We start from the raw sequence: 27,506 nt of genomic DNA, 5'->3' as shown, positions 1-27,506 counted from the left end.
TTGGCGTTGCCGCCCTCTGTGCATCTTCCTTGAGTTTGTTCGGCTTGTCGTCGAAAATGGCACCAAATGCCTCCTCGCCGGCGGCGTAGTTGGTGGCAGCGTCGAACAACTCGTTGGTGATGGCGGGACGGCTTCACGCAAGCTCGTGCACCAGGTTCCTACACGTCGTGCCCTCGAGGAAGGCGTTGATGACCTCGACGTGGGTGACGCTGGGGAGCTCAGTTCATTGCTTGGAGAAGCGCTGCACGTAGTCACGCAGGGACTCATTGGGCTTCTGGCGACACCCTTTGAGGTCCCATGAGTTCCCAGGGTGCACGTACGTGCCCTAGAAGTTGCCCACAAAGATCTGGACCAAGTCGGCCCAGTCGTGGATCTGGTCCGCGGGCAAGTGCTCGAGCCACGTTCGTGTGGCGTCAGCAAGGTGAAGGGGAAGGTTGCGGATGATAACTGCGTCTTTGTTGACGTTCACTAACGCCCCCGATTTGTATACCACAAGCGCACGGTTCGTGGTAGCTTTTCCCTTAGAGTATTCCCCCAAGGTTTATCAATCCGTGGATCGACAATGAACTTACTAGGGTTTTCCATCTAATCTAACGGATCTATCCTAACATGAAGCATTAATTGCATATAAAAGGTGAACCTTTGATAGATATGAGTGATGTACGAAGGTTGATCTCATCCATGAACATCGGTAAGGATAAAGCATGACCGAAGGCATGACTAAACCTATCACACGCATTCTAGTTGTAGTTCTAGCTAAACAAGTAAGCTCAACATGCACCTCATCCAAAGCCTCTTTAAATCAAAACCTCCAATCCGATCCCTCGATACCCAACCTACTATGTGGAGACGGCCTGTCACGACGCCCCTCTTTTCAACGGGATACCCTGAAGCAAGTCGAACCCCTTTGGGTAGATCCGGTATGAACTCCTAGCCACCATAGCTACAAGAACACCCCATGCAATCTATCTCGAGAATAGATCTAGGAATAAGCGCACCCAAAGCAAGAACGAAATCGAAAGAGGAGAGACATGATCGCTAAATAGATCGGATGACATGAAGACATTACTCACATAATAGATTCGTTTGGATCGCCACCACCGCGTATACACCATTGACGACTCCAACTAGCTCATGAACTCCACCATGACACAACCACGCAGGGAGGCCATGGCGGCTAGGGATGGCCTAAGCCATCTCCTAAACAACTTCGAAGACTTGCGGCGGCCGTCGTCTCCCTCCGGTCTTGGCCCTAGGTTTTCGTCGAGTTCTGGTTGGATGGATTCTTCGAGTTGAATAAGGTGCGAGCTATTTATAAGCCGAGGAAGCCACCGGTCGAAGGGGAAGGCAAACCGCCTCAGAAAAGGGCTAGGCCGGCCGGCCCCATGGGCCTAGGCCGGCCGGCCTACCCCTTTTCGGGATCGCCTCGGTCTCATCTTTGGCGTGTAGACTCCTCGCATCTTCTAGAGTTTCTGTCCTTCACGATTGCACCCCTTTAGACGTCGTTATCTTCGAGATTTCTTTGAGGAGAAGGATAGGATGGAAAATCCTTCCTTAAATATCTCTTTGCTTTGCTTGATCCCGAAGTATCTTGATCTCATCTTCGTGGGCTTGGTCCTTTGGGCTCTCTTGGAGGATGGATGTGCATGAATGTGCTTCGAATCAACATGGGCTTTGGTCCTTCCTTTGGGCTTTGGCCTTCGTCTTTCTCTGTGTTAGCGCTCGATCACGGGCCTCGTCATTTCATGCTCCAAAATAGGCCAAAAACCTGCAAAAATGAAGTTCCTCCAAAATATATGTGCATATGTGAAAATGACCAATAATTAGGCCGGGGTTAGGACGGTTAGTGATTTTGATATTGAATTCATGCCATTATCAAGGATAAACAAGGGATAAAACGGATACTTAAGGAGCGCCAACAGTCTTCTGTCGCACCGCCCAGCTGGCATGCTAGGCGGTAGTCGTTGAGCCAGACTGTGGGATCGGTCTCGCCCGAGTACTTGACGAGAGTGGTGGGCTGTCGAAAGCGCGGGGGAAAAGGAGCGGTTCGGATTTCCCGGCTGAACACCCGGGTGCCCGGAGGTTCCGGTGACTCGCCCTTGTCGTGCTCGGGATCGAAGCGTCCACCCCGTCGAGGGGTGTACTTCCTGCCGTTGATGACGTATCGGGTGTCGCCTTCGCCGGCACGCCCGCGCGTGTCGTGGAGTCGCTCCCTTGCGGGAGCCTTTCCGATGCGGTCATGCACCGAGGGTGCTTTCGTGTCATGCGCTATGACTGCCTTTCCCTTCCCCCCTGGTGGAGTATGCACCGAAACCTCGTGGTCCTGGCGTGCAGTCTCACCGGGCTGCTTCGGGACCATCGAGCGCATGCGAGACGCAGAGCTCTCGGCCTGCTGCACAGCAGCTTGCTCGATGAGCGCCTGTGCTTCGCGGCGCATGTTGCGACCCGAAGTCGTCGATGGCTCGGGCATCGCTTGGAGTAGGTAGGCCGCAGTGACGAGTTTTTCGCCGGCCGTTTTCTGTTCCGGAGGTTTGTCGACGTTGTCATCGGCTAGGATCCGCTCCCGGGCAACGCGTGCCTCCGCCTGGGCATGTGCGCCACGCATGGTGCGCTGTTGCTCGAGTGCGGTGCGCAGCTCCTGAGTCTACCGACGCTACTCGTCGAGCTTGGCTTGAAGCTCCTTGAGCTGCGCCAGCTGTGCCTGCCGCGCCGCCGAGCTTGACGAAGAAGAAGGGGCCGCAGCCGGCACCACCGGTTGGTTTGCCTATGCGTCTGCCCCGCCGTTCCCGTCATCACCCGGAGCGTTGTCCTCCTGCCCGTCTGCAAGCTGGACCATGAAGTACTCCCGGGCGGGATCGTAATCCCCCTCGCTGGAGTCCTCAGAGCAGGTGAGGCAGTAAGCCGCCGCGAGCTGGAACGAGCGGAAAGCTTCGGGGTCGCGGACCCCGAAGTAGTCCTCGGCCTCCTCGGCCATGAAGTTGTCCATGAAGAAGCTAATGTCGTCGGCGATCGAGCTCGCCGTCTCGGGGTAGGAGTCGTTAGGAGACGATGTGATGAGGTTGCGCATCGACAGGAAGTGATGACCCGGCAGATCCTCATACTCGGCGAAGTTGGTGCTGGACGAAGAGGCGTAGGAGGCAGCGTTGCGCATCCCAATGGGGAAGGAAGACGCCGCAGTCGCGCCCCCTGGGAGGCACTAGGGCTGCAGTCGATGATGGTGCTGGCGTAGCTGGCGCCGAAGCACGTGATGACGAAGCGGTGGCCCCGTCGACCGCGATGCTGAGCCGTGACATGGAAACCTCAACCCACGTGGGGGAGCTAAGGCGTGCCGCCCGGCGCCGCTCCACGCGCGCTTGTCGCGAGTGCTGGCCCGAGCGCCTGTTGCGCCGAGTCGGTGAAGTCGGAATGTCAGGGTTGCGTCTGGGCGAGAGGAGCTCCATGAGGTAACCGTTGCCGGTTGCTCTGAAATCAAGACTCCCGAACCAGATCACGTATCCTGCTGGGAGCAGATCCGAGACGCCCATGGGGAATGGGTTGGATCTGCTCGCCATCCCTGGAGATCAAATGGGAACAAAAGAGAAAATGTCACGCAGCGCCCCTACCTGGCGCGCCAACTATCGGTGTCATGACCCGGCGGTCCGGACCCAACTAGTAATGCTGCGTGTTTCCTCATCCCAGATGTTGATGCAAGAGGCAAACACAGTAACGCACGGGTTTATCCTGGTTCTGGCTGTGGGGCCGTACGTCCAGCAAGGGGGTGTGCGAGGGCACTGTATTATCTTGCACCGGAGGTGCCTGTAGTAGGGGGTACAGGCGAGGCGAGAGGGAGGGAAGCTCCCAAGTCTCTGCTAGAGAAGGAGTTGATTGAGGCGTGTGCCAATATCGGAGGCTTAGTGGTGCTGAGTGTTGCGTACTATCGTATGGTTCTGACCGCAACCCCCTTAAAAGAAGCCCGCCTCCTCCTTTTATAGACACAAGGAGGGACAGTGTACATGCGCAGGGGATCGTGGAAGTCGTCGTCTTTCCCCCGAATCGCGGGGGTGCAGTGGTCGAGCACTGTGGGAAGTACACTGTGGGGCATGGCGTCGGCCGTGGCAGTCGTCCTGGGCATCATCCTCAGCCTTGCGGAGATCGCGCCGGCGTCCTGACAGCCCCAGCAGGCGGCGTGGTCGTCGTTGTAGGGTGTACCGTCTTCCAGATGTGGCGTGGCGACGTTCCGTGGGCCCTGCAAGCCAGGGTCTTGCATATATATGTGTGCCAGCGGTAGTGGGGCATTAGTAGCATTTCATACATCTTGTAGATTGATACTCCCTCCAGTTTTTATTTACATGTCGTATTAGGTTTGTCCTAAGTCAAACTTAACTACTAACCTCCGTTCACGAATACTTGTCAATTTTGACATTTACTATTGCTACTTTGACCGCTAATTATTTAAAAAGTATCCAGTTAATGAGAACACTTAGAGTATCATTGTATTTTGTGTCAAGAATAGTTTAAGTATGACACATGTTTAAAATGGCATAACAATGAATTTATGAGAAAATTGAAGGTCAAACTTTAAATAGTAAAGTCAAAGTTGTCAATTATTTGTGAACGGATGTTAGTAACTTTGACTAATTTTATAGAAAAATATGACAACAACTATATTATCCAGCATATGCACTATCAACATATACTTCACGGTGGATTCAATGAAACGAATTTGGTGTTGTAAATGCTATTATTTCTTTCTATAAGTTTGGTTAAAGTTTGATTTAAGATAAGCCTAATAAGACATGTAAATAAAAACAGAGACAGTACAAGATGTCTGCACGTCTTCTCTCATCGTCTTAGCTCCTGACATCTTCTCAGCTCTAAGATATGCATGCTGTTTTTTTTTTCTTTTTAGGACACGTATCAATAAGCATCTTAACACTCACAAACGTCGAACTCATATTCAACTGTTGAAGATTGATCGAAGAGCAAAACTAGTACACATCCATGTCGTGCTAGAATGCAGCCTCCAAGTTTTGGGAGAGGAACAAAAGCACGAGATTAAAGTTCTCTCCAGTAAACGGGACACACCACTGGAGATTGGACGTGAAGTTGTGAACAATAGTGAATTTTCAGTCCAAACAAATGATTAACAAATTAACCCCCAGCTTCTTTCCAAGCAAATGGCTGTGGGGACATAAGCTCAGCTCTCACTAATGAGAATGTTGTTATTTTGGTATCTAGCTAGGAAGGAGAGTTTTATAGAGCAAAGATAACTTGGCATTGCAAAAACAATGGAAATGTATAGCATTTCTTTTCTTTAATGTCACTTTATAAACTTTATTTGGTTGCGAACTTGCGGGTAAGCAATAATTAAGTTGATAGCCTGTCTAGTTCTGGGGTGGCCGGCCGGTTTAAGATGGAAGGATGCACCATCCCCATCGATCACCTGAATCGATCAATTCATAGGCATCAACTAGGAAACCAACCCCATTTAATTATCTAGAGTTGTAGAGTAGCACAGCATTACTAGCACAATTGCTAGCACAGATCATCCTGCGAACAAGCCAGTGGCTCAGTGGTAGCGCTCGCAGTGGCGAGGCTGCCCACCCAGGTTCCAACCCCGTCGGGGCGTCCTGGGGTCGCACGGGGATTTAATTCCCAGAGGGGTAGTGGGGCTCGGGTGTGCGTGTGTGTGGGTGCGTGTGTGCGTGTGTGAGCCCCCAGGCGCGTCTGGGACTCCTCAGCAGTCCACCTGCGTTTGAGCGCGCGGTCGATGTGGGTGCCCATACGAGTTCTTAAATGATTCTCCGGTGCTTCTGGTTCAAAGAAAAAAAAGCACAGATCATCCTCCTGGAAGGAACGTCGGCCGGGCGGCTCCGAGCCAAAAGCCTCGCTCCTCGTGCATACCAAGCGAGAAAAGAAGCACAACCAAATCAGACACGCATGATTAGGCAACCAGCAGCAGGCAGCCCGCTGAAATTAAAGAGAGTTTTGGCTAGGCTTCATGCCATATTTTTTATGGATTGTTTAAAAATGATGGCATTTATTTTTTAAAAGGGCACCGAAAAGACATCATACTAATAACAGACTATGATACTCTAGTTGGAGCATTCTATATATCTTCTTGCCCCCAATGATTTAATTTGTTGGCAAATCAGAATCAGATGTGTTGGATAATAGTCAAATAAGCCCATATAGTATCAGGGTGCATTATCCAAATGAGCTGTACATGTTTAGAGTCGGATTAATATAATATAGTTTACACTATATCTAGCCTCAGGGCATGCATGACGAAGAATCGAAGATGAGCTGTGTCCTAACGACGAGACAATATATTTCCATGGTGACAAAAAAAAACCAGGTGTTTCTTTTTTGGATTGGTGCATTATTAATTGCGGCGTAGAGGTTGGCTCAAGTACAACTTTCTCCGATCATAAATAACAGTCTAATAAGTCAAACTTTTCTAACTTTCACCGTAAACATTTAAATTTTGTATAGATTTAAGTATAAGATTCCTTAAACTAACTCAATAACCCTCTGCCATTTAAGAAAAACGCTTGAAACAGTATTACATATTTGCAGAGGTCAGGCTTAATACTTTGTACATTTTTAATTTGTTACTTACAATAATCGAACAACTAACACTAATGACAGTGTCCGAGCAGGGGAGTACCATATGGTCGGACCTGATGCTGCAGGTAAGCTATACATAATAATTAAGGTGACGGGCTGTCTGGCTCAGGGTGGTGCGGCCCGGCGTACGACCGAACAGGACTACTGGTGATGGATGCACCGTCAACAACACCTGACTGCGCCCGTGGGCATCAACAGGAAACCAGCCCAGGCTGTGTTCACTTCCCCTAAATTCCTCCAAACTTTCCATCACATCGAAATATTAAATATAGCAAATGATATATGCATGAAGTACTAAATGTAGCAAATAAAAAAACTAATTGCATAGTTTTGATGTACGTTGCGAGACGAATCTTTTGAGCCTAGTTAGCCTATAATAAGACAATATTTACCACAAACAAACGAAAAGTATTACAATATGCTACAGTGTCCGATGTGACTTTTTCTACCAGATTTTCGCGGATCTAAACACAACCCCAGTTTAATTTAGGTAGGTAGACTGGCATGCATGCATATACTCCAACTAGGGGTGTGTTTAGTTCCCACCAAATTTCCAAACTTTCCATCACATCCATCATATCTCCTATCACATCGAAACATTAAATATAGCAAATAACTCATGCATGGAGTACTAAATGTAGTTAAAAAAAACTAATTGCATAGTTTTGATGTACATTGCAAGACGAATCTTTTGAGTCTAGTTAGGTCATGGTAGGACAATATTTACCATAAACAAACGAAAAGTGCTACAGTGACTGATGTTACTTTTTCTCTCCTTTTCACCTCATCTAACACACAGCCTAGGATGCCAGTATCATCATCCTGCAGGAAGAAGGAACGCTAGTTGGGCTCCGACTCAAAAGCTACAGATAAAGCCATGCTAACAACACACCAAACGAGAGAAGCGACAGAGCCAAATGCCCACGCGCATGATTAGGCAATCAGCATTCAGCAGCCGGCGCTGATGGAGGGGGGTCGGGGGGGGGGGGGGGGGGGGCGTCGTTTGGCTATGTGTTCATGTCACATTATCTACGGCTTGTTACAAAAGACATCCTAGCTAGTACTGACAGGGTGTGATTATTGTTGGAGAGCATCCTATCCTGTCCTAATGCATGCATGATTTGGTGGGCGAAGCAGAGGTGGTGTCTGTCGGGTAAGTGTGTACGAGGTCCAAATACCATCCAAATGAGCTGTGCCTGTACACATGTTGGAAGTTCATACTAGCAGTAGCAGTATACATGCTCATCGTGAAACCACAAAAAGAAGCAGCAGCACAGCAGCAGCAGAGTTGTAAACAAAAGACGAGCTGCGTCCTGACGAGCCGACGATAGATGGGGCAGCATTTCCGGCCGTGACGGGAGGCGCAGCCAGCAGTGCTTCATTTTGGGTTCAAGCGCAGGGCAGCGATTATTTTGGGTTCGGTACGGCCGGTGCGTATTTTTCGGGGCAGGGGATCATCGATGTGACCACGAGACGTAGTACTACGCAGCTGCTCTCCACACCACGCAACAAGTGTACCGAACAAATCTGGATGTTGACTTTGATGGCGGCGGATCCGGTTGCACGCGGCCCGAGGGTCGAGGGCACCATTTGCATGTGGCTGCCGCTACGACTACCAGTGTTGTGTGCAGTGTGCTCCTCCTACTCTGCCGCCGCGTGAACGGGGCGCTGTGCTCAGTTGGTCAGGGCGAATTGATTATACGGGGATGAAACCGGATCCCGGATTCACTGAAACGGAGCACATGCTTGTGGCAGCGCGGGGTTGCCCGTAAACAGTTTTGCCCGTAAGAAGGTGGAGTAGGCGGAGAAAAAACCAACTCTGTTTGCTCTAGCTCGGGCTCCACCCTTGCTACCGGAGCCCCCCTAGAGGCGTCCATAGTCTCATCACTCTCAACGACAGTTGTTGCCGGCCAGTGGGCAGTTTCAACTAGGGTAGTAGAGGGAGAGAGAGAGAGAGAGTTTGTAGTTGTACTTCGGAACGTGATGGACCAACACGGCCGGTGCAAAGCGGCCACGGCCCCAGAGGAAATGCAGGGGTTGGAAGACTGAAACTCCAGCGAGGAGAGACTAGATTAGGCAAAGGTTGCTTCCTTCCTTCCTTCCATGTGGACGCACCATCGAAGGAACCATTCACACCTTCCCTTTAATTTTTCACGGGGAAAGGCATGCGGCAACAGCCGGGCCCCACCACCGCCGCACTACCACTCCACGAGTGAGCAGCCAGCCATCATCGTCCCTGCAGTAAAAATTTGGCGAAAAGGAAACCGCACTACCACTGTCACTACCACTACCATAAGTGAACTGCACTACCCAAAAAAATTTTGCGAAAAGAAAATTTTATATGCATGGAGTACTAAATGTAGTCTATATGCAAACCTTTTCAAAAATGAGTATAACTTTTCGCGACGAATCTAATGATGGTAATTAATCCATAATTTGCTGCGGTAATGCTACAGAAATCATTCTCTAATTGTGCGGTCAAAGACCTCATTAGATTAGTCTCGCGAGTTTACCAAAGATCCTGCCGATGATTTTGTAATTAAACTTTATTTAATACTCTAAATTAGTAGTTAAAGATGTAAAAAGTTTTTGCGAAATTTTTCTCGGTCCAAACCAAACATGGCCATAGATTGACACAACCGAGCACAGAAAACACACACATCATGAGATCACACATCAGAGGAGGAGAAGACGAAGGAAAGGGCCCATCATCCACCTCTCACCACCTGCGCCCCGGGCCCCCCGCCGGCGCGAGCAAACGTTCCCTCCACCACTCTCCTGCAGCACGCCGCGCGACGTCACCACCACGCCCGGGAGAGAGAGAGACGAGATGCCCGCGTCCGTCGATGGATTAATCAGCCAATCAATCAATCGACAGCGGTTTGGTCAGTTCCATGACCAGCACGCCAGCCGTAACCACCACCCTAATCCCCCCGTGATCGCCACGCTAAGCGCGCCCGCCGATGCAATTAACACCCGTCCCGTCGGCCGGTCTCCGTCCGCGTCGCCGCCTCTGCCGGGCGGACAGGCTACCCGACACGCAGGAGTAATACGGCGAGAGCGGCAGGGCGCGCCCGCCATCATTGGCGCGGCTCCTCCCCCTTCCACACGCGTGCGCCGCAGCGCAGCACAAATAATCACGAGCCCCGCGCGCGCACCATTCCACTCGCGCACCCGCCGCGGCCGTCGGCTCTACTAGCTCGCAACGGCAGGAACCAGGAGCAGGGAGAGGGGATGGAGCAGTACGAGGTGGTGGAGCAGATCGGCCGGGGCGCCTACGGCTCCGCCTACCTCGTCCTCCACCGGGCCGAGCGCAAGAGGTGATTCACGTTTCGCCGGACAGACTCTATCTGCTCTGATTGATTTCTCCGCTCTCCCGGCGATTCCCGGTTCCTCCCCTCTCTCTCTCTCTCTCTCTCTCACTCTGTTGTTGCCGCCGCCGCCGGTTGTCGCAGGTACGTGATGAAGAAGATCCGCCTCTCCAAGCAGAACGACAAGTTCCAGCGGACCGCCTACCAGGAGGTAAGATGATAAAAACCCTTCTCCGATTGACTCGAATCTGTTCCCCATTCCGCTCCGCCGCCAAGCACGCAGAGTCTGCTCCGGAGGCGCCGCCGGCCATGCCCACGCCTGCATATGCACCAAGGCAAAGCAGCCAGCGGCTGCTCCTAGCTCCTGCAGTAGCAAGTAGGAAAAAAAAACAGTTATTGATCCATGAGAAGGAACGGAACAAACAAAAAAAAAATCGCTGTTTTTTTCTCGAATTCGCGCCCGATTCAGTTCATTCTCCGTTCGAAGAAGCAAGTGACGCGGGTACCTGCTCTTCTCTCGCTTCCCGCCGCAGATGTCCCTAATGGCAAGCCTCAGCAACCCGTACATCGTCGAGTACAAGGACGGTTGGGTGGACGAGGTACACCTTCCGTGCTAAATTCGGTTCCTTTCGCGGTTTCGCCCAATCCTTAAACTCCTTCCCCATGCTCCACCGCGCGCATGTGTCGCGTCCCCACGATAGCGAACTCAACCGGGTTTATTTGGTGGTTGCAGGGGACCTCCGTCTGCATCGTCACAAGCTACTGCGAAGGAGGCGACATGTAAGCGACTCCCCTCTCTCTTTTTTCTTCTTCTTTTGGTAACTCCATTGCTGGTAGGAATTACCATCCATCTTGTCCTAAATTAGTACCAACATTGGAATTGCAGGGCGGAGAGGATCAAGAAGGCAAGAGGCGTACTCTTCTCTGAAGAGGTAATAAAAGCTGTTAGTGTAACTACAGAACTAGATAAAGTATTGGTGGAATTTACAGCTTCACCCAAAAGCAATGGAGATTGATTCAAGGTCCTAAACTTATTACCTCTGCCTTCTCATGTGATGCTAGAGGGTCTGCCGGTGGTTCACACAATTGCTCCTCGCCCTTGATTACCTGCACTGTAACCGGGTGCTCCACCGCGATCTCAAGGTAAAAACAAAAAAAAAACAAATAAATTTACCATCGCTTGCAAGTTTGTAGGTCAATTTGTTAGGTATCGAGAATCATCATACTCACCTAACATCTCATCTCCTGCTGCCCTGCAGTGTTCCAACATTTTATTGACAAGGGATAACAACATCAGACTTGGTAAGATGCAGATAGTGTGTGCAAGTGCTAAATTACTGAGTCAGTCTTTATCAAATAACAGTATAATTTTCCCTCTCCTTGACAGCTGACTTTGGGTTGGCGAAACTGCTCATGGAGGACCTTGCCTCATCGGTACGACTCACCCACTTTCAAGTTTCTTTTTATGTGAATCAGTAAATGTACTAGCAAAACACATTTCGGGTAGGAATTAGGACATTATACTCAATTCTTGCACTAATCATGTACAGTTCGCAAACTGAAGGACAGCATATATTATTCCATGATTTTTGTCACTAGTATGTCCTGTATGGCATTTGATATTTCAATCACATTATGTACAACAGATTTGGCAAATGAGTGGGATTGTTTCAGCATATTCCCACTAAAATATCCCAAGGCCCAAGAACATGCTGAGCAATATTTTGATGAAAAGAGCTCATAATGGCTCTGGGTTCACAGATTAAATTTCAATGCATGCAATTTCAGGTCGTAGGAACCCCAAACTACATGTGTCCAGAAATACTAGCAGACATACCTTATGGATACAAATCTGACATATGGTCACTTGGTGAGCTCCCCATACTTCTCTTAAAAGTTAGCTTCTGGTCTTGTATTATGTATGCATGTCAGAAATAAACAGCTGTGGAAACCCTGTTTATCTTTTACAATCAGGTTGCTGTATGTTTGAGATTTTGGCACACCGCCCTGCATTCAGAGCTACAGTAAGTGCTGATACAATACTGCTAAAGGATAACTACTCCAATATTTGTACAGTCTGGGAAGGACATGACAGCTAAATGCTAAAGGAAACTTATGAACTTTTTCCCTTTGTATTTTGTGAAGGACATGGCAGCATTGGTTAACAAAATAAACAGATATTCAATATCTCCAATGCCCCCAATATACTCATCAGCACTGTGAGTACCTAATCTATGAGTGCCCGATTAGTAGATTATAAAAAAGAATCTACTAAACTAGCTTTTCTTTCTCAGGAAGCAGATAGTGAAGAGCATGCTAAGGAAAAATCCAGAACATAGGCCAACTGTAAGTCTAAAAAAGTCAGTTAACTGTTTCAATCAAAGGCACCGACACAAGACTAACATCCCCTGAAAATTTTACAGGCTGGAGAACTATTGAGGCATCCACACCTGCAACCATATCTTGCCGAATCATGCAGCTGTTCACCAATCTATCTTCCAGTGAAGCCCACCAAAAGTAACCTGGGAGACAAGCAGTCAAGGAAGCCAAGCAATGGCAGAAAGAGAACTGTCAAAGCCAATGGATCCAACGGAACATTAGAAACTGCAACAGAGCACAATGTGGAAGGATACAGCTCCACAAACTTTTCTGACGTATCAACCATTGGTACCCAGGAAGCCTTGATTTTGCAAATGCCGGGGGATCTAGATGCCAGAAACAAAGAGCCAGAGAGCAGCAATGTTTTATCACTTCAGCATGCAGAAGAGAACTTGATGGCAACAACTGATCGACAGATTGATTCGCCCATACGTCTTAAAGCTATAAGAACCAGCAACATAAAAGATGAGGCCCCCGTCAGTGCGTCAAATCAAAAACCTGATGAGGCGCCAATACCAAATGAGGAATTGACAATTGGAGTTGTGCAAGAAGAAAGGAAGGATGTGAAGCCACGCTCTTATCAAGTACCAAAGCCAGGCTCAGGTGACACAACTATGACAGAGGAATCATCACCAATCAGCACGCTAAAACTCGTGCATACAGAAAGCACACCGGCTGAGTGGGATCATCTGAACATAGTTCAGCAGAGAGCCGACGCTCTGGAGTCACTCCTAGAGCTTTGTGCAAAGCTCCTGGAGCAGGAGAGGCTCGAGGAGCTTGCAGGTGTTCTCCGACCATTCGGCGAAGGAGCCGTGTCGTCTCGAGAGACAGCAATATGGCTGACGAAGAGCCTCATGTCGCCACCGAAGTTTGGAGAGTCCCCAACAAAGCTTCTGTAACATTAGATAAATTTGAGGATTTCATTTTCAAAACCACGTGCTATTTCGAGAGTGTACATAGCTTCTCAAGAATCCATGATTTGTGATTAATGAGGCTTGAGTTTTATTTAAAATCTTGATGTATATGGTTTGCATGACACTGGGCACTGTGTGCGCCTGCAGACTATTTATCGGCTATTTATTATACAAAAATAGCATGTGCTGCTTGTCTGCTTCTACAAACACTAAGTCATGTAAATTTTCATTCCTCATAAGAACTCCAAATCATTGGTCGAATGTAGTTTTCATATAGCCTGCTAACAGGAATGACTGAATGTCTGAATGGATACACAGAATCAGTTCTGAATTTGGCTGCGGCAATGAACAGATCGAGGCTGTTCTGAATTCGCATCGTTTCATTCTGATCTTGCAACACCGAACGGCAACCAAACAGGCACATTTCCTCGTGATGTCTCGTAGTAAACCCATACCGCGGAGTACCTGGCTGTCGGCAGACTAGTGGCTCTGTGGCTGGCAAGTGGGCCAAGTGGCAACGGTCCTCTGCAGATGGAGTGCGATCTTGCCTGTGTCATGCTTCTTGTCTGCAGATCAACTATCAACTCCCTTTCGTGGACAGGCTTGCCAGCCTTTTCTTCAGCAGCGCAGTGAAAGGAGCGCCCTTGCCGTGCTTGGAAGCCACAGCCAGCAGGCTCTGTACTTTGTACCTTTCACCTTTGCAGGAGGGGAATACGGGGAAACGCCTCGCTCCCCTCACCTCTTCCGTTGAATCGTTGCGCCGCGCCATGCTTCCAAGCTAGGCCAAGCTAATCCTTTCCTTTCCTCTAAGGATTCGTCGTCATCCCAGCACGGCTCCAGCGCACGAGGTAGCTTGCTGTACGACGGTCAGGAATGGATTGCTGAACTCTCACTCTGGAGAGGGCATTCGGGAGTGAAACCGGTCGGTGGGACGCTAGTTGTTGAAATGTACTACGTTGAGCAAACGCGAGGGTGGTTGCCTGGTTAATTACCGAAGGAGGTGGAGTATCTATCGGCTCCACTCCGGAGGAGAGGAGGAGACGGTGTTCACGGCGCAGTTCGGACGGCGGCGACGGCAGACGAGCCGCTCCACCCACCCAGCCGACCAAGCCAGTTAAGATGTCACATAATTATATTTTTAATTTTTTTTAAAATTGTATATTCAAATCAAAATCTGATTTTATCACTGTGTTACGGGATTTTCTAATTTGTGGCCGACTGTAAGGAGGGATCTGTATGGTCAATTTCCGACCAATTTTTTTTAATAACTTTTTATCGTTTTGTGACAAAAATTTCTTTCAGAAAAAATATTTTGAGAAATAGGAAGAGGGGAAAAAATTTATGAGAAAAAAATTGAACATCCAAACAAATAAAACTTAGGTAAAAAAACTTTTTTCGTCCCAAAAACAAAAAAAACTCGGGTAAAAAAATTTTGTAAAAAAAAGTGCATCAAAAAAGGATTGTAACATAAAAAATCATCAAAAAATAAAAGAAAAAAACTGCATCTCCCCCGCCGCCGGCGCCGCGCCACCACCTCTGTAAGGATCACCGGGGTGTCCGACCCTAGAGGGGGAGGGGGTGAATAGAGTCGCTAATCGTTTTTCTATCCTAGGGCTCAATCTAATTGCATAAGATAAACCTAACACATCCTACACATGCTAGTTATGACTAAGGTTTATCTATGCTACCCTCTACTTACCCCAAAAGACTTGCAACCTATAGCCAATCCTAACCAAACTAACTAGGAAAGTAAAGGAACGCAAGATAGAGTAAATGCGGAAACGTAATGCGGTAATTAAAGCGGTAATGGAGAGGATATGCAAACTCCCGTGAAGACACCAAGACACACGATTTAACGTGGTTCGGTTAGGACACCAAAGTCCCTCCCTACGTCCACGGCCACTTGCTCACAAAGAACAAGTGGGATGCCGAGTCTCTTCGCTTGATCACCGTCTTGCCACGCCTCCAAGGCTCCCGACAAGCAAAGGCTAAGTGACGCCAAGTCACAAAGACGAGGTCACCGCCACCGTCTATCTCGAAGCGTCACCACGGCACCGTCTTCACTATCTTAGAGCTTTAACACCAAGTAGGGGCCTCCTTCCCCGCACAAAGTGTCGTTGCCACTCCACACTAAGTCGGAGGGTCACACGACGAGTACACAAATTGATTGCCGCAGCAAGGCTTTCTCTCAAGCTAGTTCTCTCAAGAACTAAGCCTAAACAAGCACTAAGCACTCTCACAAATGTGCTTAAGCCTATATGATGTACAATGAAGCTCTATGGTGGTTGGAGATGATCTTTAGCTCTTGTATACTTCCTTGAACTCCAGCACTCTCAAATGACCCGGCCTTAGGGGTATATATAGGCAGCCCAAGCAAATATAGCCGTTGGAGAAAAGCTGCCAGAAAAACGCTTAACGCCGGTTAATCCGACGTACCTCCAAAGCCATCGTCGATTTAACCGGTGTATGTAAACTGCTACTTGAAAAACTAGCCGTTAGCAATTAACCGGTGTATCGCCGGTTTAACCGATGCAATCAACCGGTGTATGTAAAATTAGCGTCGGTTTAACCGGTGATTGTAACTTCTTCACGTTCCTCCAAAAACCACCTCTCTGGACAACTGAACCGATGCAATTGACCGATGCATCGTCGGTTCAACCGGTGTATGTATTTTCATCGGTCTTCGTTTGGCAATGCACCGACGTATGCATTTTCTTCAACGTCGGTTAATCCGGTGAGTGTATCTTCAGTTTCCAGCTTCTGGACAATTACACCGGCGTATGTCTTTTCCTTAACATCGGTTCAACCGGTGTATTGAATTTCTTCAGCGGAACCCCCGTAGGGGTGGCCCTTCGGGCCTTGCTACGTCTCTCTTCTCTTTGTCATCACTTGAACCTAAAAGGCTGAGAATAGTCATCTTAACAATCACATTAGTCCAAGTATTGTGTGTGTCATCAATCGCCAAAACATTATATTGAAATATGGCATGAGAGGCCATTTTCGCTACAACCTCCTCCGGCGCCGCGCCACCCAGCCGCCGCTGCCGCGTCCCCTCCGCCCCCGGCGCCGCGCCACCCCGCCGCCGCTGCCGCGTCCCCTCCGCCCCCGACGCCGCGCCAGTTCCGCCCCTGCCGCCGCCGCTGCCGCGTCCCCTCTGCCCCCGGCGCCGCGCCACCCCGCCGCCGCTGCCGCGTCCCCTCCGCCCCCGACGCCGCGCCAGTTCCGCCCCTGCCGCCGCGCTGCTTCTCCTCGGGAGCCTCCCTGTTGGATCTGGGAGGGAGGAAAGGGGAGAAGGAGGAGAGGAAAGTGAGAGGGATAAGGGGAAAGGAAAAAAAGGAAAGGGGAGGGGGAAGGGGGGAGCCGGATGGCATGACATGTGAGGGGAATCGTCCGTGAGTTTTGAAACTCACGGGCGACTGCAAAAGGAAAATTGAGTTGTGTTACTTACGACGAATCTTCAAAACAAGATCACAGTTGGATGATTTTTTGGGAACATTTTCTCGAATGCAGAAACAATATTCAAAAAATATTACAACTTATGTGATGGTTTAACCAACAGTCACAGTGCGACTCTTAATATTTCCGACCAACGCGCGCTGGGAGGCTGGCGGCACTGTTGTTCCAGTTTGGGCCCTATATTTTTTAACAGAGTTCCAGTTTGGGCCTTTGGTGACCGGTGGGTGGTGAGGCGGGCGGGGTTGATGTTTGGTCTGATAGATGGAAGCCCATGAAGTCCGGTGCCAGTCACTACTCATTCTGCTGAGGTCACAGTTTACTCGACCATTGGCATCTAAGGCTAAATCCTCATCTGATTTTCTTTATTTTTTCCCTTATTAGGCGTAGACCGAATCGTCACCGGAGGCAACCGGAAGAGAAGAGAGACCTGGTCCGCTAGCTACCCTACAGCGCTGAAATAGCAACTCAAAGTAGATAATCGACATTGTTTCTCTTAAAGCGACAGGCACGACAGAGAAGACAGTAGTAGGTTTCAACCCAAAAGGTAGAGACTAGAGAGGTGCTCGACCACAGCCTCAGACAATAAAAGCACTCTCGGTCCGTCAGCCAAAAATTATGCCCCTAGCTACACGATACCACCGTTAGCATGAATATTATTGCTGCTACGAGTACTGTATTTATATATAAACAGTTAGCAACAGTATGAGTGGGGGCCGGCGCGCATGTCGGGAGTGGCAGCAGCAAATCCAGGACAGCATCTATGTAGCCGGATACAGTAGCGACATGCATGGCGACTATCGATGCGCTTGGCGCCTGCCTTGGTTATGCTCTTAGGCTGGTTCCAACGGGGTCGGTACCGACCCCGCCGGTCGGTACCGACCCGGCTACCGACCCCCGCCGGTCGGTAAGCGCGGAAACCGAGAGCGCGGGGCGGTAGCGCTACCGACCGGCCGGGCGGTCGGTACCGACCGGCGTTGGAGCCGCGCGCGGTCGGTACCGGCCAGTCGGTACCGACCCGGCGTCCGGTCGGCTGCCACATGGCGCTCTGTGATTGGCCAACGGCTGCCACGTCAGCTAGCCGTTGTAATTAGCCGTTTTTTGACCGTTTGAACTCCAAAAAATTCGAAAAAAATTCCAAAAAATCACAAATTTCGTCCCCAACTCATCTATAAATAGAGAGGGCTGGTTGGAGCTCATTCCACACCTCTCACTCCCCATTTCACTCACTTCCTCACCCACGCCATGTCTTCTTCGAGTTCAAGCGACGGGCTAGGCGATGCTCTCTTCGCCGCCGTTGAGGATACGATCGCCGCGCTGAAGGCGCAGATGGAAGCTTCATCCTCAAGACGGCGGGGTCCTCGTCGCTACATCCATCGTGATCGCGAAGACGCTCACACCAGGCTGCTCAACGACTACTTCACCGACAACTGTATCTATCCTCCCAACTACTTCCGGCGAAGGTACCGTATGCGTAGGAGTCTTTTCCTACGTATTACGGAAAGGTTAGGTGAATATTCTTCATATTTCACTGAAAGAGTTGATGCCACTGGACGTAGAGGTTTATCTCCTTTGCAAAAGTGTACTGCTGCCTTGCGCCTGTTAGCGTATGGCATAGCCGCAGATTCGATCGATGAGTACCTCGAGTTAGGTAAATCTACTGCTTTAGAGTGTTTAGAGAATTTTTGTGAGGGCATCATTGAGTGTTATGGGGCTGAATTCTATCGTCGGCCTACTGAGTCGGATCTTCAGCGTCTACTAGCTAAGGCAGAGGAGCGTGGGTTTCCTGGTATGTTAGGGAGCATCGATTGTATGCACTGGCAGTGGAGCAATTGTCCAGTGGGTTGGCAGGGCCAATTTACCAGGGGGGACATCAAGCATCCAACCATCATCCTTGAAGCCGTAGCCTCATATGACCGTTGGATCTGGCATGCCTTTTTTGGTGTTGCGGGATCCAACAACGATATCAACGTGCTCAATCAGTCCCCGTTGTTCACTGATGCCATTAGAGGACAGGAGCCCACGGTGCGCTTTACCGTGAACAACCATGAGTACAATATGGGATACTACCTTGCTGACGGTATATATCCCTCGTGGCCGGTGTTCATGAAGGGCGTGCCTCTTCCACAACTGGAGAAGCATCGCTTTTTTTCAGAGCAGCAAGCATCAGTGCGGAAAGATGTTGAGTGTGCATTCGGGATATTGAAGAAGAGGTTCAACATACTCGCCATTCCCGGACATTCTTACTCTCAACGTACTCTTGGGTTGATCATGTGTGCTTGCATTATTTTGCACAACATGATCATCGATGACGAGCGAGGCGGATCGTTTGACGAAAACTATGAGACTGTCACTTCTTTCGTCGGACCAGCGATCCACTACAACGCACCGCCGAGTCTAGCAATTCGCCTTCAGAGAGAGGCCGCGATGACATCAGGGCAAGTATATTCACAGCTTCAGAGGGATTTGATTGAGCATGTTTGGAACAAAAATCATCATTAGATTTATGTAATTTTTTTATTCTTATGTAATTTCCTTTATTTTAAATTGTCGTGTAATTTTTATTTCGAATTTTTATGTAATTTCCGAATTTTTAAATTTAATAAAATGAGGTTATTGTGTCCATTTAAATTATAAAAGAACGCGTTCTGAAATGGTTAAGTCTGGAATGGAAAAGCTGATGTGGCGCTGACGTGGCTGTGGGCTGAGGCTGCAGGCTCACTGATGGAGCGCTGGGGTCGAGTGGGCTGGCGAGAGCTGACGTGGCGCTGATGTGGCTGTGGCTGCGGGCTGGGGCTGCAGACCCAGTGTTGGAACCAGCCTTATCGGGGCGTCTATTCATATGGCTAGTGCGACTAGCAGTTGTATCATCTTAGCACATCCGTTGAAGGTAAATGCTCCAGAACAAAATAGAATATTTTAAAACAATTGTTATTTATATTATTTTTTTCGAGAAGCTATTTATATTATTTTGAAACATTTTATTTTTATTTATCTTGTTCGGAACATTTTTATTTTATTCTGGGACATTATTATATTCAACGGATGTGTGCGATGATATGGTGGCTAGTCGCACGTGTGATGAGTAGACATCCCGCTCTTATCTGGAGCCTGGAGGGAGGAAAGTAAGGGATCCATCGTCCATCCATGATCCATCAGGTGGTGGTGTGGTAGCTTGATTAGCCGCGAAGCAACAAAGCCGGATTGGGCTTCTTTGCATTCCGATGCTGCGTTGCTCTCAATCAATCTCATCAGTCATCTCCTCCCCCTCCTGGATAATAAGAGAATAATTCAGTCTCGTGCATGCATCGATGAGGATAATAAGGCCTTGATTGATCATCATGGAGTGAGCGCACAAAAGCAAAAGTAAAAACTAATTAGTGGGTAGACCCCGCCGAAATTGTAATTTTAGCTATCTAGCATGGGGAATTGTATGTGAGCATCTAAAATTGTGAGTACACACAAGCAAAGTAAATTTAAGCATTTTGTTAATTATTTTAACTAGCACGGTGCCCCGCGCAAATAGCGCGGCAGCTAGTTTTATTATTTATATATTTTTTTAAAAAAATTATTATTATATAGTTGGTTTTGTTGATTTATTACTGTTGTTTTGTCTAAATTGCCCGGATTGAGGTGTGGTCTTTTTTCCTTGTCACCACATCATGTGTTGTGCAATATGAATTTACGCTAAAAGAGAATACAAAGAAACATCTTGTAATTTTAATTTTAGTCAGAGAGTCTTAATATTAAGAAGGAGACATGGCTGAGTTAACAGTTTTTATATTACATGTTTTATTTCTAAGAGAGGTTGGCATATCAAAGCATTTAGTGAAAATGATTAAATTATTTATAAATGGAAGATACAATGGTTGCAATTTGAATTACTAACTGAAATTTTATGGTCTTATTGTGGAAAGATGGACCTGACCATCGAAATTCCAAGTCCACATGCCGTTAGCCTTCATTGTAATGATCACCCCATGTCTAAAGTCTTGCTTCTTCCGAATCCTATACTTACGACCTCTTTAATTTACCCTGTGGCCGAACTATATCCAATCTCCATATATAATGATTAGCAGGGTGTTCTCTCTCCTCCAATGTGCAGTTTTTTTTGGAGCGTGAAGGACAACAATTGTGTCCCTGTTGCCACGCCTTCATGCATATTTTTGCACCATATATTCCCCTAGGTGGCTGGTGGCATGAATTGATATGGCGTCTGAGTCTACATAAACTCCGTTTCCATGGTAACTACCCCGGTTGCCCAACCACACTATTTTTTGTTGTTACTGGTCGGCTGATGTTCCAATAGGCGTCTAGGCAGCATGTATGTGAGCCTTGTCACTTCGTATGAAACCACCAAGCCACCTGCCAGGGTCTACTATGAGATCTTCATAAACGGGAGATGAAAACAAATCAAAGTTACAAAGAAGCCTTTTTTTCTTCTTATCCTTACTCCTTTGACCAAAAGTTTGTCACGCCAACAGTGTTGATTCATCTATCTGCTCTTGACCTTCCAAAGTCTGCTTTGATCTACTCGGAGTGCCAAATGAATCGTTCGTGTTGCTTGCTTTCGCTCTGGCCATAAAACAGATCCTTGAACTACTTGTGGACATTCCTATGTCTAGGATGCCAAAAGCTACCAGTATGACGACGGCCGCAGAGATGCCGAATTTCATGTCCTAGCTTCTCAAAGCACCGAGCAAGTAACTATCCGAGTTTGCAGTTGCAAGCTTGACGATGATCAAGCATGTCACCAATATCTGAGTGTGAGTGCTATCACCACCAATCAAGCACCATACATGCTGCAGCAGTCATGTGCATCTCTTGTTCTAGCATGTCAGTTTGGTATTGGCATAATACATTTATCACAGAACATCGACCGACGCAAAGCTCGGATGCGTTGAACTCCACCAGCTCAATCTCACTCCCTCTCCTCTTATTTTAAATACGTATTCTTTCCCCTATATTCTTGTCTTGGTTGCCAGCAAAGGATGTCTTGACCTCATGTAGCGCAAGCTACCATGCAAGGTTGACCACCGTTTAATATTTTGTCACCTCCTCATATGGTCACCAAACCATGGGTGGTGGTGATTGGTTTTGGCTCGATTTTGCATCTGAAGTACCACGGCCAACATCTTCAACTCACTCTTGTATGCTTGCATGGAGATCGATTTTAATTCAAAATTTAGCTTTCTATTTCAATAGATTGTTTTTCTATTTTTAAAATTCTAAACTTAATATGTATATTATTCGTAATTTATATGAATTCTTTGCATAAAAATTTTATATATGTATTATTAGTCATGCTTGATTTGGATTCTTTGAATAAGTCTAGACCATTAGATCTTCATAAAATCCAATGGTATAAAAAAATTTAGATTAACATGAGAATATCTAGATCCACTCAATGAATGTCGTGGCTTCTTTTAACAGCCACTTACTAATATAACACGTAGAATATAGTATTTCTTTAGCTAGTTTTCTTTCTAATTTGCTTCTTCGCTATACAAATTAACTACTGTTTTTTATTTTTTTTCTATTTAATTAGTTGTATTTGATATAAACTTTTGATCAACTATTAATTTTCTTATTTTTCTAATTCTGAATTGAACTATTTAGTAATCATATTTAGCATGAACTCTTCGATCATGTTTTAATTTCTTTATTTTTAAAATCCAAAATCAGTTATTTATTAATTATATTTCATATGGACTCTTTAGTTTTTTAAACCGTTATTTGTTTACTTGTATTTGATATGGACATATTGGTCAACTATTAATTTTCTTATTTTTTTTATTTCCAAATTTAACTATTTAGTAATTGTATTGAGTATGGACTCTTCGGTCATGTTATACTTTTGTTATTTTTAAATTCCGAAATTAGCTATTTATTAATTATATTTGATATGAACTCTTTGGCCAACTATTAATTACCTTATTTTTTAATTCCGAATTTAACTAATTAGTAATTGTATTGAGCATGGACTCTTTGGTCATGTTCTAATTTATTTATTTTTAAATTCTAAAATTAGCTATTTATTAATCATATTTGATATGGAGCCGACTATTAATTTCCTTAATTTTTAATTTCGAATTTAACTAAGTATTTAGTAATTGTATTGGGCATGGACTCTTCTCTATTTCTTTATTTTTAAATTCCAAAATTAGCTATTTATTAATTATATTTGATATGGACTCTTGAGTTTTTTTAGACCGTTAGATCTTCGTAAAATCCAACGGTGCAAATTCTTTTCTTTTTTAGATTAACATGGGAATTTCTAAGACCTCTCGGCCAACGTGGTGGTTTCTTTAAATATTATTGTATTAAGATAATAGATTAGTCCTACGTACATGGTAAGAGCATGCAAAGGTAGATTATACAGGATGCATATATTTTGACACAAACTTTTCTCTTTGAGCTGCAATATTATGCTCGCCTCTGCAACTACGTCGGAGTAGACGCGCACACGCTTTCAGCTGGGGCACCACCCCAAGCTACCTCCTGAAAGCTTTCCCATCCTCCGGGTCTGCATCAAACAGTCTCTAGATAGGGAAGAAATTGTTCCATGGCCCCCACACCCCACAAAGCGAATAAGCATCTATCGATGATCATGCGCGGACACGAGATCAAAAAAAAAAGAAGAAGAAAAATTAAAGCAGGACATGACCACAACTCCTCCCCCAACTGATGCGTCAGGCCGGCGGATCAGCAAATCAGCCCAGGCTCCGCACCTGTGTTGCATCCACAGCCACAAACGATCAAAAAAAAAAGATCAACCAGCAGCTTTGGAGTCAAGCTATGGAAGATAGATATCACGAACCCCGGTTGATAGTAACCTGCAACACATCCATGCATGATTTACCAATTACCGTGCATGCATCCACTATCAGAGGAACTGTCCAGTTCCACTTTAGTTTCTTGCATGGATTGTGGAGGAGAGGATCATTAGAGTATGTTGTGTTATTGTGGTGTGGCTTTAGGTATAGTGGGTCGCATAATTAGGCGTGTATGGGCCATTAAACCCCTCTGCTAAGTTTAGTGCATGGACACTTCATGCGTGCCCCACTAAGGAACTACACAGACCAGAGGTTTCTGGTTGGGGTTTAGTCTAGTTGCCAATTGCTCCATCATGTATTCCATCTGAGGCATCCCCTGCCCCAGCTTGAAGAAATAATGTTGGGAAAGAAAACAAAACCTAGCTTATTTGCATCCCTTGAGTTTCTTCACATCGTCCTTGCAAGTCCCAGGGCAACATATAAAAGAGCCAATGGGCACCCAAAGGTACTGAATGTTTGTCTTGTGTGGACTAGTGGTTGGGCATCAATGTTCCCGGGGCGCTGAAAAGTCGCCTCCTTTTCCGTCCATGCTCCCAATGTTGAAAAATTAAGCAACTGCATGATTAAATTCTGAAATAAATAAATCATAACCATGACTAGATCTAGCATGAACAACTCTATCATACTAGTAGCAAGACACAACCAGATCATGATCATCTCAGCAAACATGATGAAGAACTGGATTAAACAACAGTATACATACTGAGTTTTAGCCTTCGGAAAGATGAAAGGCGCTGACGGGACGAAGACGGTCCTGCGAACGGAGTGCAGCAGATGACGTCGCAGATGACGATACGCCGCAGCACCAGACTTGGACGGAGGGCGAGCCGTGGCGAAGATCGTTAAGCAGTCGCGCTGGGCGCTTCCCAAAAACCTTATTCGCCCTCTCCCGGTGCAGAATCTCAAAGGAGAAAGGTTCCGGAGACCTGCTCCCCCGTTCGCCGGTGCACGCCGACGCTCGGGATGGAGAAGACTACGGTGGCGGCGCAGCAGCGATAGGAGGCAAAACTCTAACTCAGATTAGATCTTCTTATGAATTCCCCAACCTAGGGGACTCCACGTATAGCAATCTATGGTGCACTTTTTCATGAGAGAGGTGGTCCGTATTTATTGGGACACAAATCCCCTACACCCTCATCCATTAGTAATACGGGACTAATAGATGGTGTACCTCCTCTTAGCGCTAAAGGGCCTTTGAGATTTATTAGGATTATTTATATGGGCCAAGCCCATAAATCTAACAATCCCCCACCAGATCTCAAATGCCCATTTAGAGATTCGCCTGTTTCTCACTACCGTTTGATATACCGGCATTTCGGTGAGGACTGTTAAGTTGAACTCTCACCTAGAGCTTCAAGCTACACTTATTCACAACTTAAACAATGGACTACGCCTTGAATTGCAAGTTAGATGTGAACAAGTTTCATTCAAAGTCATAACCAGTACACGACTGTCAGTAGCCTACTCCGCGGGTGGAGCATATACGTCATACTCTCTGGTCTCTTTATGAGCTTGCTAAAGATTACCCAAGTCTCATAGACTGCGACATTCAATAGTCGGGCTCATATAGGTGTGTTTCTTTCAAGAGTACTCTGTAGGACAGCATCTTTGCTTAACCAAGCCAATAGAAACACATTAAGGCACATAGCCAATCTATCATATAGCATCTGAGAGTATTGCATCTTGATCTAGAGAGGGTTTATAAAGAAATTACTCTCCTCAGTTATCCAATAGCTTGTTCTTCCCAGGTCCTAATTCACGGGATCTCCGATCACATAGGTTAGGTTGCTACTATGGTAACTATACGGGTCTCAAACCCATCTCCCTTGATGCACCTTCTATCACATTCCGTGATAGCCCTTTTGTAAAGGGATCTGCCAGGTTTTTGTCTGTTTGAATATAAGTTACACTTATTACTCCGGAGTTTCTCATCTTCCTGACAGACTTCAGTCGTCTTTTAACGTGTCTTGCTGACTTTGCATCATCCTTAGCACTGTTCACTTTGACTATCACCGTTTGATTGTCATAGTTCATAAGGATAGCCGGCACTGGTTTCTCAACCACAGGCAAGTCCATCAAGAGCTCACGCAGCCACTCTGCCTCAACAGTGGCTGTATCTAAAGCAGTAAGTTCTGCTTCCATAGTTGACCTCGTCAAAATGGTCTGTTTGCAAGACCTCCATGATATTGCACCCCCTCCAAGGGTAAAAATGTACCCACTAGTGGTATAAAGCTCATCAGCATCAGATATCCAGTTCGAATTACTATATCCCTCAAACACAGCAGGGTGCCCAGAATAGTGAATCACATAACTATAAGTACCAACTAGATAGCGCATAATCGTTTCAAGTGCATGCCAATGATCAGTACCCGGGTTGGACATGAACCTGCTCAATTTGCTCACAGCAAAAGATATGCCGGGCCTCGTTGCGCTAGCTAAGTACATGAGTGAACCAATCATCTGGGAGTATCTCAGCTAATCTTTCATAATTTTTTTGTTCTTTCGGAGTATCACACTGGGATCATAAGGGGTTGGAGAAGGCTTACTATCTACATAGCCAAAGCGACTCAATATCTTCTCCACATAATGAGATTGCAAAAGAGTAATCCCATTCTCACCCTTAATCAGCTTGATGTTTAGAATCACATCAGCTTCTCTCAGATCTTTTATATCAAAACTCTTTGATAGAAAAGACTTGACCTCATTGATCACATCAATATTTGTGCCAAAAATCAGTATGTCGTCTACATACAAGCACAATATGATTTCTGAACCCCAACCATAGCGATAGTACACACATCTATCAGCCTCATTTATGACAAAGCCTGCAGAAGTTAAAGTTCTGTCAAACTTCTCATGCCATTGCTTAGGCGCTTATTTCAGGCTATAGAAAGACTTCAATAATTTACACTCTTTGCTTTCTTGACCCTTCACTACAAACCCGTCAGGCTGATCCATATAGATCTCCTCATCCAACTCTCCATTCAGAAAAACTGTCTTTACGTCCATCTGATGAACGATAAGACCATATGAGGCAGCCAGGGAAAGAAGTGCTCGAATAGTAGTCAATCTAGCAACCGGTGAGTATGTGTCAAAGAAGTCTTCGCCTTCTTTTTGTGTGTAACCTTTGGCCACAAGCCGAGCCTTGTACTTCTCAATAGTACCATCAGGCCTAAGCTACTTCTTTAACACCCATTTATAACCCACAGGTTTACAACCATAGGGTCACTCAATGAGTTCCCACATACCATTGGATAGAATCGAGTCCATCTCACTTTGGACATCTTCTTTCCAATCATTTTCATCTGGAGATACATATGCCTCAGCAATGGTAGTGGGTGTGTCTTCCACAAGGTACACAGTGAATTCATCACCAAAAGATTTTGCAACCCTTTGTCTCTTGCTCCTCCGAGGAGCTTCACTGTCATCCTTCTCAAGGATTTCCTCACGCTCTACAGGTTGTTCAGAAGTCTCAGAAACAGTAGGAGCAACACGTTCAGGAGTTATCTCAGAAGAAAATCTAGAAGTGCTATGCATATCTTTCATTGGAAAGATATTCTCAAAAAATGTTGCATCACGAGATTTCATAATACTATCAACATGCATATCAGGTACCTCAGATTTAACTACTAAAAATCTATAAGCTATACTCCTCTGAGCATATCCTATAAAGACACAATCCACTATATTAGATCCCAACTTGCGCTTCTTGTTGATTGGAATATTTATCTTTGCCAAACATCCCCATGTGCGTAAGTAAGAAAGCGATGGTTTTCTCCCCATCCATATCTCATATGGAGTCTGTTCTTTATTTCTGTTAGGAACTCTATTCAGGACATGACTCGCAGTCAACAAAGCCTCCCCCACCATGCTTTAGATAAACCACCAATGTCTAACATGGTGTTAACCAAGTCAGTCAACGTGCGGTTTTTTCTCTCAGCAATCCCATTAGACTCGGGTGAGTAGGGAGGCGTCCTCTCGTGAATAATGCCATGTTCCTCACA

The 27,506-nt window shown here is 46.6% G+C and overlaps 1 protein-coding gene across 1 annotated transcript; it reads left to right on the top strand.

Annotated features, from left to right (window-relative positions):
- The first annotated feature begins 9,589 nt into the window (after positions 1-9,589).
- LOC120706793 (serine/threonine-protein kinase Nek6-like) lies at positions 9,590-13,465 on the top strand. The gene is made up of 13 exons (XM_039991522.1): positions 9,590-9,929; positions 10,065-10,131; positions 10,454-10,519; positions 10,654-10,700; positions 10,807-10,852; positions 10,983-11,063; positions 11,180-11,222; positions 11,308-11,354; positions 11,709-11,790; positions 11,895-11,944; positions 12,066-12,139; positions 12,215-12,266; positions 12,344-13,465. Exons 1-13 carry the CDS (start codon positions 9,844-9,846, stop codon positions 13,196-13,198), a joined length of 1,596 nt encoding a protein of 531 aa, XP_039847456.1. The 5' UTR covers positions 9,590-9,843; the 3' UTR covers positions 13,199-13,465.
- Positions 13,466-27,506: the final 14,041 nt, after the last annotated feature.

Source organism: Panicum virgatum, chromosome 1K, assembly GCF_016808335.1.
Source record: "Panicum virgatum strain AP13 chromosome 1K, P.virgatum_v5, whole genome shotgun sequence".
NCBI classification, from domain to species: domain Eukaryota; kingdom Viridiplantae; phylum Streptophyta; class Magnoliopsida; order Poales; family Poaceae; genus Panicum; species Panicum virgatum.
The sequence above is the reverse complement of the archived record's forward strand: the minus strand, read 5'-3'. Positions and strand labels throughout refer to the sequence as shown.